Here is a 16,128-nt window from a genome sequence, read left to right on the forward strand (position 1 = left end):
CGCTAGCTATCTATCGTTCTGTCTAGCTATCTATCGCTAGCTATCTATCGTTCTGTCTAGCTATCTATCGCTAGCTATCTATCGTTCTGTCTAGCTATCTATCGCTAGCTATCTATCGTTCTGTCTAGCTATCTATCGCTAGCTATCTATCGTTCTGTCTAGCTATCTATCGTTCTATCTAGCTATCTATCGTTCTGTCTAGCTATCTATCTGTCATTTTCAAATGTATCTGTCTATCTGTTGTTGTCATTCAGTGATTCTATATCGTATCTATCGTTCGTTCGTTCTGTCTTTCTCTCTATCTGTCTGTCTTCTATTGTTCTATCTATCGTTCTATCATTTTATCTGAATCTGTATGAATTGCTCTTTTTTTATTGCTAAATTAAAAGAGAACATTGTGTGCTTACTGAAGTTCTTTACATATATTAAGTTAAAGGAATCTGTAGATGCTTCAGTGTGTGAAAGTGATTCTGTGTGGATCATTTATTGACATTTATTAATAATATGTATAATGCCTTACGAGAATCTGCATATTTTAATGCACAGTTCTTGCTCACTTTTGGAAAAAAAAGTCAAATGAGGTATCAATCACCCATCCACTCCGCCCCACCCGCCCCAAAATCTCTCTGCCTCTCTCTCACACACTCACACACACACACACACACACACACACACACTGCGCATTAAATATCACATGCGATTTATCGTGCAGCCCTAATACAGAGGTGTTAGTACCACTTGAGACTCACCGACTTACTAAATGTCATCCTGTTGCACTCATGACCTCTGAATGGGACAATTCGGTTAGTCTCAGTGCTATTTGTTGCCTGGTGTATGTTGCACAAAGGTCCTCTCACAAGGTCACAAGAGACCTTGAGAACTATTAGCATAATGAAATGAACTCTGATGTGGCATGGGTGGAGTCAATATTAGTGATTTCTACCCTCACTAGGACCTCTGTGTTGGTTGCCAATATCTGGTCTTTACATGACTGGGCAAAATCTGGGATAAAATGAGCAAGACTGAAATTATAATTTGGAATTTTTGGGGGGGAATTAAGTTTCCATGCATAGATAATGACTGCTTTTTCAAACACATTGTAACATATACATTTTTGTTATTGTTTTTTTGTAATTTATGTGTGTTTTTATTCCTAACAGCATACAACGAATGGCCATGGCCGAGGGGAGGTGGCCTCTCGATCTGTGAGGTCGAGTGGTCGAAACCGAAATTCTAGCTCGGGATTAGATGATGTGCACCCTCTTATTGGGAATTACCGACTTCTAAAAACCATTGGAAAGGGCAACTTTGCCAAGGTCAAACTGGCTCGCCATATCCTCACAGGAAGCGAGGTGAGGAGTCAAGAGTCGTGAGTGTGTTTCCTGACACATAGTGGGCCACAGGGGTTTTCCAGACACAAACATGCTTTTCTGCTTTCATGTTTCCTTTTGGAATTTTTTGAATTATAACACTTTGTAAAACTCAGTTGAGCAGTGTGATAAATTTAAAAAGTGATACATTTATGTAATTTGGAAAAATCTCATGATTGATTTTATTTTTTTACACACATGCATGTTAGATTATTGATATCTTAAACATGCACAATCATTCCAAAGTTTGGGGCCGGTAAGAAGATGCAAGGATGCATTAAAATGATCAAAAGTGACAGTAAAGACATTTATAATGTTACAAAAGATTTCAGTTTCAAATAAATTGTTCTTTTTGATCTGTTTATCACAGTTATAACAAAAATATTAGGCAGCAACTGTTTTCAACATTTATAATAATAAGAACCATTAATATTAACTGAGCACCAATAATATTTGACGATAACTAAGCAGCAAATCAGCATATTAGAATGATTTCTGAAGGATCATGTGACACTGAAGACTGCAGTAATGATGCTGAAAATTCAGCTTTGCCATCACAAAAATAAATTACATTTTAAAATAAGAAACCGCTATTTTACATTGTAATATAATTTTACAGTATTGCGGTTTTTATTGTATTTTTTTTATCAAGTAAATTAAAAAATTTCACCAACCCCAAATGTTTGAATGCTAGTGTATATAATTGAATGATATTTTAGGTTGCCAACACACACACACACACACGCACTGGGTGTCAAAAAGACTCCAGCAGTGATGCAACTCGTCAGTATCGGTTTTGGTGGATGGGAGAGTATTGATGAGTTCTTCTCACAGAAAAGACAGGGCTGTTTGGTTCAATGCCATTCAGCTTGCCAACACAAAAATGAGAGGATCGCAATCTAATATGAAGCACCGTGCAACACTAAGCGTAAGTGACCTTTAATCATGACTGTTCTTCGCATTTGATTGCTTTTTGTATGTTTTGTATCAAGCCTGAGGCTGTTGGTGGATTTATAAATCTATTAGGCAGAGCTTTGTGGATAACATTCAAGTCAGGGCGTCAGGGACAATATGCAGGATTTAGTGGGAGCATTGTATAACGCAGTGTCAGCATTGCCTTACATACAGAGTAGGGCTGCACGATAAATCGCATGCGATATTTAACGCGCATCTTATTACATTTTTGTTATTGTTTTTTTGTAATTTATGTGTGTTTTTATTCCTAACAGCATACAACGAATGGCCATGGCCGAGGGGAGGTGGCCTCTCGATCTGTGAGGTCGAGTGGTCGAAACCGAAATTCTAGCTCGGGATTAGATGATGTGCACCCTCTTATTGGGAATTACCGACTTCTAAAAACCATTGGAAAGGGCAACTTTGCCAAGGTCAAACTGGCTCGCCATATCCTCACAGGAAGCGAGGTGAGGAGTCAAGAGTCGTGAGTGTGTTTCCTGACACATAGTGGGCCACAGGGGTTTTCCAGACACAAACATGCTTTTCTGCTTTCATGTTTCCTTTTGGAATTTTTTGAATTATAACACTTTGTAAAACTCAGTTGAGCAGTGTGATAAATTTAAAAAGTGATACATTTATGTAATTTGGAAAAATCTCATGATTGATTTTATTTTTTTACACACATGCATGTTAGATTATTGATATCTTAAACATGCACAATCATTCCAAAGTTTGGGGCCGGTAAGAAGATGCAAGGATGCATTAAAATGATCAAAAGTGACAGTAAAGACATTTATAATGTTACAAAAGATTTCAGTTTCAAATAAATTGTTCTTTTTGATCTGTTTATCACAGTTATAACAAAAATATTAGGCAGCAACTGTTTTCAACGTTTATAATAATAAGAACCATTAATATTAACTGAGCACCAATAATATTTGACGATAACTAAGCAGCAAATCAGCATATTAGAATGATTCCTGAAGGATCATGTGACACTGAAGACTGCAGTAATGATGCTGAAAATTCAGCTTTGCCATCACAAAAATAAATTACATTTTAAAATAAGAAACCGCTATTTTACATTGTAATATAATTTTACAGTATTGCGGTTTTTATTGTATTTTTTTTATCAAGTAAATTAAAAAATTTCACCAACCCCAAATGTTTGAATGCTAGTGTATATAATTGAATGATATTTTAGGTTGCCAGTTTTCCTCAAATTTTGCAAAATTCCACTAAAAGATTTTTTTTCTTTCTCAGGTGGCAATAAAAATTATCGATAAAACCCAACTAAATCCAACAAGCCTTCAAAAGGTGAGGTTCACATTTAATACTAAAATGTGCATGTTATACGTATTGATGTAAAACTGTGTCATGATGATTCAGCGGTTTTCTTCCTCAGTGCTGCTAGTGTTGTGTCATTTACCTACAGGAAGTTCTGTTTGTTCATGACTCTGGGACATTGTTTTTGTCTGTGTTGCGTATTGGCTACTTGGTTAGTTTTGTGTTTGGCAGTGGTGCAGTTCCATACTGATTCATAGGTAATGCTGGCAGTCAGCTCAGATTTCTAAACTGAATGCTGACTGCAGTGCTGATCTTCTGTGCTATCCAGAGCATTTATCAAAATCTTGTGTAGTAGAAATGGAACATCCTGGTGTTCTCAGTCAGCCATCGTTACGAGAAGTCTATTCAAACAGAAGCTCCTCCAGTAGTAACCTTCACACTCTGAGCTCAAATAGTAAAGTACACCAGCTGTGCTGCAATACTGTGCCCTCCTACTGCAGGCAGCGCCGCCACTCAAGCCCCTCTCCACTGAGAACAGCCTTCCACACCTGCGCATTTGCAACCTTGTGTTTGGAAAGGTTTATTTCTAAATGTGTACAAAGCTGTGTGGGAATTAAGAGCAAGAGAGCAAATGCTGTAATTTGGTAATGCAGTTATTATAGCACGGACAGCTTGCATTCTATATGTGTTCTCTCGTGACATTTTGTTCTCTTAAAGGGATAGTCCACCAAAAAAATTAGAATTCTTAGAATTTGCTCACCCTCAAGTTTTTCCAAACCTACAAGACTACGCAAAGGATGATATTTTGAAGATTCTCTCATAATTTTTGTCTATTCATTGAAAGTCCAGGCTACCGAAATGGTCACTCTTCTTCAGAAAGCTTGAGAAAGACATCATAACAGTAGTCCATCTGAATCGAGTGGTTTTCTTGGATGAACAGCTTTAATTTAGACTTTTTTTATTTTACATAAACATTGATCATCTCACATAGAGCACATAAAATATGGTAAACAGTATCTCAGTTGTACTTGCTTGATGTGACACTGTTATAGATTAAGTATTGCTAAATCTATAGTTCCTCAGTTAAATAAACTTTTTAGCAAGTTGTGAATCTGTTGGATCGTTCTTGCTGATTGTACTCAACAATCATACAGTGTGACTAATGTAGACTGATTCATAAACTAATGATTATTATAAACTGTTTCTTTTAACAAACCAAAAGGACTTGTGAATCAATGTCATGAGATGTGTTTGAATCAAGCGGCAACCTCCCGCTCTCTCTCGTGAAGCCAACAAGGAAGTGACTTAAACTGTAATTCATCAACTGGCCGCTAGAGGCTGGCTGCAAAAGGGAGTCAATCCCATAGACTCCCCATGTTAACTTTACAGCAGAAAAAAACGTTTACAGCCTGGTTAAAAAAATGATTTTGGTCTATATAGCAAATTTTGCTCTTGATGACAACTGTGAGGGGGTGATTTTTTTTTTTATAACCCATCCGTTTAAATTATATTAAGCCTTAAAGTTCTGCATAATTAAGGGCGTGGCCACTTGAGTGACAGGTGGATTGCCGCTGCTGTCACCACCGTCGAGCTAGGTGGGCGTGGCTTCAGCAACCAGCTCCCGCCTCTTTGCCCATTTTTGATTATCCGGGAGTGACGCGCTGCCAAGATGGCGACGGCCGCCTCCGCCCAATTTTGAGCTTCAAAAACGCTAATCGGAAATCTACGGGTGACGTCACGGACACTACGTCCATGTTTTTATACAGTCTATGGTTTGAATCAGTTTAATGATTCGCTGAATAGTTTGTAGTGTCTGTCTACTTACTCTCAGAATCACAAGTCATTGTCAAATTTAAAATGAACATACTAATGCCGAGTTCACTACTAAAGTCGTTGGATCACCATTGTTTTCACACTGCACGACTATCTGGGGTAGCATTCAGTTGCTGCTGTGTTCACATTGCATGATGGATCGGTGACAGGAGGTTACGCACTGCATGACTTTACAATATGAAGAATGTTACGAAGAATACGTTTCATATAACTCCTCCTCGAACTTCCTGCTGCTCTGTATCTTGCTTCATCATTGGCTGTATGTTGCACCGATTTGCTGATTTCGGGCATTTGTCTGTGATTTCGCAAGACCTGTCGGCGAGTGAAAATTGGGGCTAAAATCGTGCAGTGTGTCCTCGGGATTAATGTACTAAGGAAATTATTATTAGTATTAGTCATTAAGGAACAGGAAATGTTTCCTGTTTCTAATGTCAACATATAAGGTTTTGATCACATTATTGAAATTTTGTGATTAGAAAAGCTCAATTGTCTATTGTGAGAAGTGTAATGATATATGAATCACAGCTCACAGAAAAGTCACTAGGGATGCACCGAAATGAAAATTCTTGGCTGAAGCCGAATAAAATGAAACACTAGGCCGACTACCGAACACGGTTTTTCGCATTTTTTTCCCCCATGTAGGCCTAGTTTACAATTTTTTTTTCACCATTGCATAAATTAAATAGCCAAAGTGTGCTTTTTACTGTTTTGTCCTGCTTTTCAAATAAAAAATCAATTACAAAACAACAATTTAAAAATATTTACTTAACACTGAACATTTTTTTTTTAACATTCACAAGCACAATTTAACTTAAAATTGATAAGTTAGTAAAATAATATTTTGTATTATGTATTTTTTACTGTACAAATAAAGGCAGCCTTGCTGAGCAGAAGAGAATTCTTTTAAAACATTAGAATATATTACAGATCCCAATTTGAACATTACTGTAAATGTTATAATAAATGTATTAATAGAGCTGTTGTAGAGTAATTATTATTATCATCATTATTATTATTATTGTCTTTTTTATTTTATTTTATAGAACAACAGTAAAATTACAATACTAAAATTAATGAATGTTTATGGAGTTGTTGCTTTTTAGGCTTTTATTTTGGCAGAAACTCACAGGAAGATCTCAGTGCTTCTTTTTGTTGACAACAGCATGCAGATTTATAAATGATTCTCGTTACGAATTTGGGAAGATGTTTGTCGCACGTATCACATTGTCACATGCCTTTAGAAAAATTCACAAAAATGTTACTGAGCAACTGATGAGTAACACAGGTTCAGCGCAGATTTTCCTCGCGCTTTGGACTTTGAACCCTGGCGCCGCGAGCTCGTGCAGCGCTGTCAGAATACATGCAATTCGTGCGTCCATTAGAAAATATAACATTCTGCAGTTTATTTACTAATCATTTGAGGCCATTTCGCGATTTCAATCATCATACAGTAGCCTAACCACCTGCATCAGCCACCTCTTCTTCTCATCGGAGACATGTGATGCAGCACTAAACAGTCTCTCGCTTTCGATGCTTCGTGCTTTTAATGATATCTGCGTCTTTCTCTGATAGTTTTAAATAATTTCACACTGCCGACATGTTTGCTGCATTATTGCGTGCTTCTATTTGATCGCGTTAGTCATTGTTCGGTACATATTATTCGGCCTTTTCGCTTATTCGGCCAAACACCGAAAGAGATTTTTTTGCTATTTTCGGCCGAATAATTTCGGCTGCCGAACATTTGGTGCATCCCTAGAGGTCACGTTCAAAGCCATTGGTGATTGCGATGAATTCACGTGTCCAGCTGAAACCGATGCGAAATCTGTATTGAGAAGTCTTTCGGCATTACGTGAAATTCCCGATCGTTTAGGTTCCTATTGAAATTACTGGATTTTGCCCATGAAAATTTGCTGAGCAGTGGTTAGTGATGCTCCTTTAGTAGAAACTCTGCGATAGTATTAAAAAATGTGATTACCTGTTGCGATGACACGGAAATAAAAACCAATCAGCATTATGTCCCATGCTTTTCACGGTTGTGAATGATTAGAACAAAAACTCAGATTTACACAAACCTTTATTGCTTGTCACTCTGTAGCGTTGCATCTGGTTATGACACTGTTATGGTGAACAGTTTGGAGATCACAATCAGTCTTCACAACAGCCAAGGTGGAAAGAGGAGGAGGCGGAAGAGGATATGAGGGGGAAGGACAGATGGACATTTGGGTGGGCCGACAGTGAAGTGACAGACTGGAGGGACCTCAAAATGGTATGAGATGGAAGATAAAGGCCAGAACAGGCAGAGACAGAAACGGCCTGATGACAGCCCGAACAAGTGGAGTAGAAAGTGTACATATGAGTGATAAATGTGAAACGAAAGGCCGGGAGAGATGTGTGCATGGGATGATCAGAAGAATTCAAATGATAATGCTAATCAGTGCTCACTCAGAGATATACAAGCAGAGGACGCGTCTCTAATTTTAGCTGGGAGCTGCTCGCCGCAGCCACCATTAGTTTTTCCACAGCACCATTGATTGGGATTCAGAGTGTATCCTCTCTCTGTGGCCTGCTGGTCGTCAGCCAACACACGGCTGTGACTCATGCAACGCAATAATGAGAGACCGGCCCAATCAGGCCTCTTTGGTCTTTCTATGTTTTTGCTTTAATTATCAGCATCGCTTTCATTTTCTCTTCCTTGTAACCCTTTATGGTGCGCATTATGTGCCAACGATGAAATGGTTTATTTTCACAATAAATGTTTTGATGTAAAATACACTACATTCAAAGGTTTTGTTTTTTTCTTTTAAATGAACTCCTCTTCATTGGCTACTTTCACACAGTGTTTGAAATTGGCTACTATATTGACTAAAAAAGTGTGACTTTCAAATTGTCCTGACTTCTGTTTATACAATAGCTTACATTAGTGAATTGAACCAAAGAGGTCTTGGTTTTGCTGCCAGGTTTTTTTTTTTTTAACTAAACTGAAATGTGATGTGGCTAATGAACCAAGATGTGCAGGAAGACGACGACACTGATTCGTTTCTGTTCTCATGATAGCTGTGAATAGCACCTGTACAGATGCAGATGGCAACTTTAAAATTACCAATGTTTATAGTTTTGCTGTTGGATGAGAATATGTAACGGTATTATTACAGAATTATTTATATACTATTACAGTTAATAATATTTTAAGAATTATTGTTTCAGTTCTTATTTTAGTTTAAGTTTTAGGAGTTTGATTCTATGTCTTAATTTCCTTGCTGTTGAAGCAGTGGAGCATGCAGCGATGTTTTTAGGAATTCCAGGTTGTGTTACTCTAACACGTGTCCTCATGATTGTGCATGTGTGTGTTATTGTGAGTTGGAGGTTGTGTAATTGCCCGTGGGCGTTTGAGCTCCACACTAGGTCTGGTCCCTCGACTGAAGTGAGATGTTCTGCTGTGGACTGGTGTTTTTTAGTCATCACAGAGGCGTTAAGATGGTGCGCCAAAGGGAGAGAGAGAGTGTGAGAGCTGAGAGAAACAGAGGAAAATCTTTAGAAAACAGACAATTATGTGAAAATATAAATCAGAAATTAATTGGAATTCATTTGAAACTGGAATAAAAAAATGTTAAAGCAAGGTTATCATGTTAAATAAAAAATTGTTGGACCCCCGTTATGTGTGTCTTTTAAGACATTGTCCTTTTTTATTTTCCGTTTGATAATTATTTTATCTTAAACATTTTATGAAAGCATTAATCTTTGCTTAACAACAGATCTGAGTGTCTTTGATGGATTCAGACATTTTGACAGTGCCACTGTCTAGTAACAAACTCCAGAGTGAGAACAGGATGGCATCGTTTGAGTCATGTGTTATAAATCAATAGACACAGAGCCTTATCTGGCCTTTCCCAGACCTCTCTGCTTCACCAAAATTTTAGGATGATAGTACAGAGACAAATCACCATTGATTTGCATCTTGGAAACTTTTTCCCTCCTTCCTTTCTTTCTCTTTGACCATTATCTTTACTTTTCTTATCATTGGCAGTTTGCTATATTCAGAGAGCAGTGATGGGACTTTGAAAATATTACTTGCATGTAACAAGTATTAGGGCTGTATTATATATATTGAATATTTGATATTTCCACAATAATTTTGCTGGCAATGTACATGCACACTGTTTAATGACCTTCACATTTTCTAAAGTCTAAAGTAAGGTCAATTCAAAATGTCAGTTTCAGTGAACTGATTCAAAACACTGATCTCTACGAATCATTCAAAATGTTCAGTGAAATCCGGTGTGCACATTTACACTACCATTCAAACGTTTAGGGTCGGTAAGATTTTGTAATGTTTTTGAAAGAATTGCTTTTATTTGATCAGAAAAACGGTAATATTGTGAAGTAAATACTATATTATTAAAATTTATATAGAACAATTTAAAATAATTATTCATATTTTTTAATGTAATTTATTGCTGTTTTGGCAAAGCTGAATTTTCTTTGAATATAAAGGTCAAAGGAACGGTACTATTTATTTAAAATTAAATATATTTTGTAACATTTTAAATATCATTATAAATATCAATTTAATGCATCCTTGCTGAATAAACAAATGGATTTCTCCCGAGTAGTAGTAATAGCAATAATTTTGCTTACTGACCTCAAAATTTTAACTGGGAGTCTAAGTCCTTTTACAAAAACATGAGCATTGAAAATGTGTCATCTGCTTATTTTTAGAAATGAATGAATGAGTCCTGATTACTTTCCTTAATATTAAAGCTGAACTTGTATTGAACCTGGAACATTTCTTTTACCTGTCACAACTATTTTTTACGGTCTTCAGATTAAGGGAAGACACTACAGGCAAAACCATTTTTAATGCACTGGTGAATTGAGATTTTGTCCTGTTTTATCTTCACAACTTGTCTTTTAGACTAGTGGAAAAAAAAAAGTCCAACATACACATTTAAGTTTCTGTCTATCAGCCCTGTGCTGTATAGAGTGTGACTTTTAGCATTCGTTTGAAATGTTCGTTTTAATAATTGACCGCAGCAGTGACTTCTCTGAAAAACATGTTTTTGTTTTGTTTTGTTTTTTTGAAGAAAATGAAAAACATTTGATGCTGTTAATGGTTTCTGCAATTAAAAGTTTGAGAGGATTGTCAGATGGATTCAGATTTATTGCATAGGCATTTTATATTACATTTTTTATTATTTTAATTACTGTATTTTGGCTTGTTTTTTTTTATTTATTTTGGTTTTATTTTATTAGTTGTATGTTATTTTGATTTAGTTTTGCTTTTTTACTTTATATGATCTTTAAATTGTTAATTTTTTTTTTTTTTTGCATTTTATCTGTTTGCATCTGTGGATTTCAATTTCAGTACGTCTTTAAAGGCTGTTTTCTCAAAATTAGTTTTTCCTCATGCACTGAGCCAGAAATCGTCACTTCACCAAACTTAACAGTTTTATTCCAATCTTTACTCTAAAGCAGGGGTGCCCAAACTCGGTCCTGGAGGGCCGATGTCCTCTAGTTTTAATATGTAAATTAAAAACATATTTTAACGCTTTATAAGTTGCAAAATTAAAATAAAATTGCATTACCCAAATTGATTAGATGTTTAACATGTGAAAGCAAAAACTGTAGCAAAATTATAATTTAAATGCCATTTTTTCTAAATGCATTTAAACTTACGGGTATGACACTTGGGATTGCATTTTCATCGTGATCCGCGTGATAATTGTAGCAAACTGCAGTGTGAATTTCAAAATGCATTCTGAGCCAAAGGTGCAGCAAAAGGGTAGCAAAAATGGTGATTTAAATGTCTTTTATTTTTCTTATATGCATTGACACTTACACTTAAGACATTTCAATTGCATTTTCATTAAATACCCTGCATTCTGAGCCGATCATGCCCCCAACCTGTCAATCATTATATCAAGGCGGGGCTTTGCAACAAGACGCACAATATGTTATGACACTTGGGATTGCATTTTCATCGTGATCCGCGTGATAATTGTAGCAAACTGCAGTGTGAATTTCAAAATGCATTCTGAGCCAAAGGTGCAGCAAAAGGGTAGCAAAAATGGTGATTTGTAGTTTAATAATGTAGTTTAAGTAAATGTGGATTTGAAAATGCATTCCGAGCCGATCACGCCCCCAGCCTGTCAATCATTACATCAAGGCAGGGCTCGGCAACAGGACGCACAATAGGTCAATATTCACCATTAACCAAATGCTTTTCACCTGCCTCAACATTTCTCACTGTTTACAGTAGGGATGTGCGCGACGACTAATTTGACTGACGTTTAAACGAAAGTTTTGTATCCGACTAGTTGACTAGTCTAAAAGCAAGAAACCCCCAAAAGATGACCTCTGTGCGTGCAGCATATATAATAGTCTATATTTGAAATACTTAATCTATGAATCACACTGTCAAATCCCTCAATGAATTCTGCTTGCCGCACACTTTTCTCGCGTTATCATCATTTCATTTTAGGTGGTCGTTAAAAAGAAAAAAAGAAGAGTATACACTCAACGTCGGCCGAAGCATAGCTTATTTATTCAAATCAGCTGGGGAAATGCAGAACAATGGAAAAACAATCAATAGCCTGAGAGAATTCTTAATCTTCATATAAAGTTAGCCAACATATTAAAACAAGTCAAAAACAATAGAAAGGTTTATCAAGAAATAGGATTAAAACGGCTTTTAAAAACGTATTTCGTGTAGGCTATATCGTCTAAAAACAAAATGCAACAATGCCCATTTTACTTACTCAGACCATGCGTTATTTGTTCAGTGAAAACCGTTTAGTCGACTAGTCGACTAGACCCGCACATCTCTAGTTTACAGTCCGATTGATGCACATAAGCAAACAAACAGTGCAATTCTACACTTTTACCTATTTGCCACCATACTTTATTCTTTTCCTATAATGGATCGCGTGTCCCCGAGTGCCTAAGTGTTGCAGGTGCGTCGCACATCTCACTGTCTGCATGCCGAGTGATGCACGTAAGCAAATAGTGCAATTCTAACGTTACACTTATTTACCACCTTACATTATATTTTGTTCCTCTCTTTTAATCCGTAATATAGCGCATGTTCTGTGGCACCTAAACGTCACACGCCTGCCACAAGAGCTCTCACTGTTTACAGCCACCGGACACTGCAATTGATGCCCATGATTTTTAATATTAAGTTATCTCACTTTGTCTGTGGTATGTTCTGTGACAGCTGCGTCTAGATCTGACTGGTGAAGTGTCATCTGGGGCAGGCATGAGTAGGAGCGTTTTCTGTTTGGTCACGGGCATCAACCGGAGTGTAAACAGACCAAGAGATCTTAAGGCATGCGCGATGCTTGGGTGCCACGGGACGTGTGCTCTATTATGGGTTAGAAGAGAGGAAGGCAACACTGTGTCTACACCGGATGCGAGTGGTGCAACAAACGACGGTATTGAACCCATTATAATCAGCGATGCTGTCTAAACTGGATGCGACGCGATGCGACACGACAACTGTCACGTCCGGTGTAGCTACGGTGTAAGGTGGCAAGTAAATAGGCCTAAGTGTAGAATTGCACTTCTGTTTGCTTATGTGAATCAATCGTAGTGTAAACAGTGAGAAATGTTGAGGCAGGTGAAAAGCGTTTGGTTAATGGTGAATATTGACCTATTGTGTGTCCTGTTGCCGAGCCCTGCCTTGATGTAATGATTGACAGGCTGGGGGCGTGATCGGCTCGGAATGCATTTTCAAATCCACATTGGCTAGTCTACACTGATCGCAGGGTATTTAATGAAAATGCAATTGAAACGTCTTGAGTGTAAGTGTCAATGCATTTAAGAAAATTAAAAGACATTTAAATCACCATTTTTGCTACCCTTTTGCTGCACCTTTGGCTAAGAATGCATTTTGAAATTCACACTGCATTTTGCTACAATTATCACGTGGTATCACGATGAAAATGCAATCCCAAGGGTCATAACCGTAAGTCTAAATGCATTTAGGAAAAATGGCATTTAAATGATAATTTTGCTACAGCTTTTGCTTGGACATGTTAAACATCTAATCAATTTGGGTAATACATTTTAATTTTAATTTTGCAACTTATAAAGCGTTAAAATATTTTTAATTTACATATTAAAACTAGTGTAGGTACTAGTAAATGTAAATTATATAATTGAATTTTCATTTTCATTTTGCACTAAATGTTGCACATATGTATGGGAAAATAAAAATGTATATAAAGAAATGCATTGCCATTTTGCAAATTACATTTCAAAATGAATTTTGATACCAATATGCTTCCATAGTTCATATATAATTTGCCTAATTTATGTCATTTTATTCCTAAACTTTTTTTTTTCGGTCTGTTGACCTTGTTTTCTGATTTATAAAGTGGTAAAGAGATATTCAAACAAGAATTTCAAACCTGACTTCATCCAATGTTCAGGTTTCTGTTCTGGAAATATATGCATGTTTGTGCATATTTCATTAATAATGCCTCTTTTGCATATTTAAACTTGTAATACAAAACAATTGTCTTAATGTTCAGTGATTAATCAGCTGGGGAGGTATGGTGATATCTGAGTTTGTATCTAAATGTACATGTTGTTCTAATACAGTATATGAGTTGTGCAGTGGCCTCAGTGTTTCGTAGTTGAGGGAAAAAACGTTTATGAGTGGGTATAACTCACAGAATGTAGTGTGGTGAGAATTGGATTGGGTTTATGATGTACTGAAAGTGTTTCCCTGTGGTCCAAAATAGCACCGCGTCTCTCGCACCCTCTCCGAAGCTACAATTGTGAGAGCAGAACGTGCTAACAGCTCAGGAACACAGTCTGCCTACTATAGCGCTATTAAAGATGCATGACTCTTCCATTCCATTGAGAGGGGAGTATTCAGCCTTTTTTTTTTTTTTAGAGATCAATAATGAATAGCACTTAACGCTAGTTTCCACTGAAAAGGAAACACTCTGTTCGCTATGACAATGACACAGTCCAGCTGTATTTAGCTTCCTGTTTCATGTTAATGCTGAAAGATGGTGCAAAGCTTTTGTTTAACAATTCATTGTGACATGTTGATTACATTTAGTTATGATCTTCTTTTCAACAGCTTTCCAGAGAAGTCACAATTATGAAGAATTTAAACCACCCAAATATTGGTGAGCATGTTTATATGCGCGCGCGCGCACACACACACACACACACACCAGTGTTTTTATCTAAAACTATAACTAGAAACATTTTCGTTAATTGAATTAAAACTGAAATAAGCGAAAATAAATAAAACGGTTGTTAACTAAAACTATAACTAGAAACATTTTCGTTAATTGAATTAAAAATGAAATAAACTAAAATAAATAAAACGGTTGTTAACTAAAACTATAACTAGAAACATTTTCGTTAATTGAATTAAAAATGAAATAAACTAAAATAAATAAAACGGTTGTTAACTAAAACTATAACTAGAAACATTTTCATTCATTTAATTAAAACTGAAATAAATAAAAAGGTTAACTAAAACTATAATTAAAAACGTTTTTGTTAATTGAATTAAAGCTAAAATAAAATCAAATATTAGATGAAAAACTTAAATGAAAATTAGAAATGTTGCATTTAGCAAATAAAAACTGCTTGTTAAAATACTAAAATGACTAAATCTGAAATAAAAATGAATCAAAACTTGAAATAAAATTAATAGAGATGACAAACATATAACAGAATGACTAAAATTTAAAAATTAAAACAAAAAATTAAAACTAATTCGATGTATTATTAACTATAATAATATAGAAATAACCAAAATAACAGTGATACTTGTTTCCACTTCCCCCTTTTTGAATCGGTACAACAGCCCATAAGTAGTGACTTAGATAATGTTCTTTTAATTTAGTTTAATTGATTCTCCCACATTTGTTGTCAGTTCCTGTTTGCAAACAGAATGATTATCAGAGGCAGACACGTCGTCATGTCTTCACACAGAGGGGCTTTATGTATCACTAGCCTATATTTAGACACACTGTCGGTGGTACAGCATGAGAGCGAGAGAGCTGCATGGTGTTTCACGACAGACGTTCAACAAAATGGGAAGATGTGGAACATGCTTTTAAATGTACAGAGGGGGATTTATAAATAAGAAATTATTTCCAAAGAGATGGAAAAATGAAGCTCATTAGAGCGAGGTGGGCGATGAAACCTCTCTTACAAAAGGATGGTAACAGTTGATAATATGGTACTGAATAATTGGCATATTCACATGCCTTGTTATTTAGATCAGTGTTTTTAGTAATTTATCTGGTTGTCTTTTATATATGTTTTTATACATGTCTGTTTAGCTTAAATTGATATTTTCAGTTTTAGTAATTGTAGTACTTCAACTTAAACCTATTTGATTTAATTTATTTGCCTAGGCAGCATTTTCAAATAAATTTTTAATCTAATATTTGTATTTTATTTCAGTTTTATTAAACTATTTTATTAAAAGAGATTTATTATCTAGTTTAGTCTAGTTCAGGGGTAGGCAAGTTCGGTCCTAGAGAGCCGCAGTCCTGCAGAGTTCAGCTCCAACCCTAATCAAACACACCTGAACAAGCTAATCAATGTCTTCAGGATTACTAAGGCTATAGACAAGTGAGGTTTTTTTTCAGGGTTGGAGCTGAACTCTGCAGGACTGCGGCTCTCTAGGACCGAATTTGCCTACCCCTGG

The 16,128-nt window shown here is 36.1% G+C and overlaps 1 protein-coding gene across 5 annotated transcripts in view; it reads left to right on the top strand.

The window, feature by feature from the left end:
- The first annotated feature begins 2,158 nt into the window (after window positions 1-2,158).
- LOC107698147 (MAP/microtubule affinity-regulating kinase 3-like) overlaps window positions 2,159-16,128 on the top strand; it is a 33,207-nt gene continuing 19,237 nt past the window's right edge. For 2 of the 5 annotated variants that reach the window (XM_016499086.1, XM_016499088.1), the window contains exons 1-4: window positions 2,159-2,298; window positions 2,600-2,791; window positions 3,588-3,641; window positions 14,536-14,584. In XM_016499086.1, coding sequence (XP_016354572.1) covers window positions 2,188-2,298; window positions 2,600-2,791; window positions 3,588-3,641; window positions 14,536-14,584 — 406 coding nt within the window. In that variant the 5' untranslated portion in view covers window positions 2,159-2,187. The remainder of the gene's footprint in view (window positions 2,299-2,599; window positions 2,792-3,587; window positions 3,642-14,535; window positions 14,585-16,128) is intronic. The other 3 variants (XM_016499084.1, XM_016499085.1, XM_016499083.1) reach the window with 2 other exon arrangements.

The sequence above is a fragment of the Sinocyclocheilus anshuiensis genome, unplaced genomic scaffold (assembly GCF_001515605.1).
Source record: "Sinocyclocheilus anshuiensis isolate Anshui unplaced genomic scaffold, SAMN03320099.WGS_v1.1 scaffold1734, whole genome shotgun sequence".
NCBI classification, from domain to species: Eukaryota; Metazoa; Chordata; class Actinopteri; order Cypriniformes; family Cyprinidae; genus Sinocyclocheilus; species Sinocyclocheilus anshuiensis.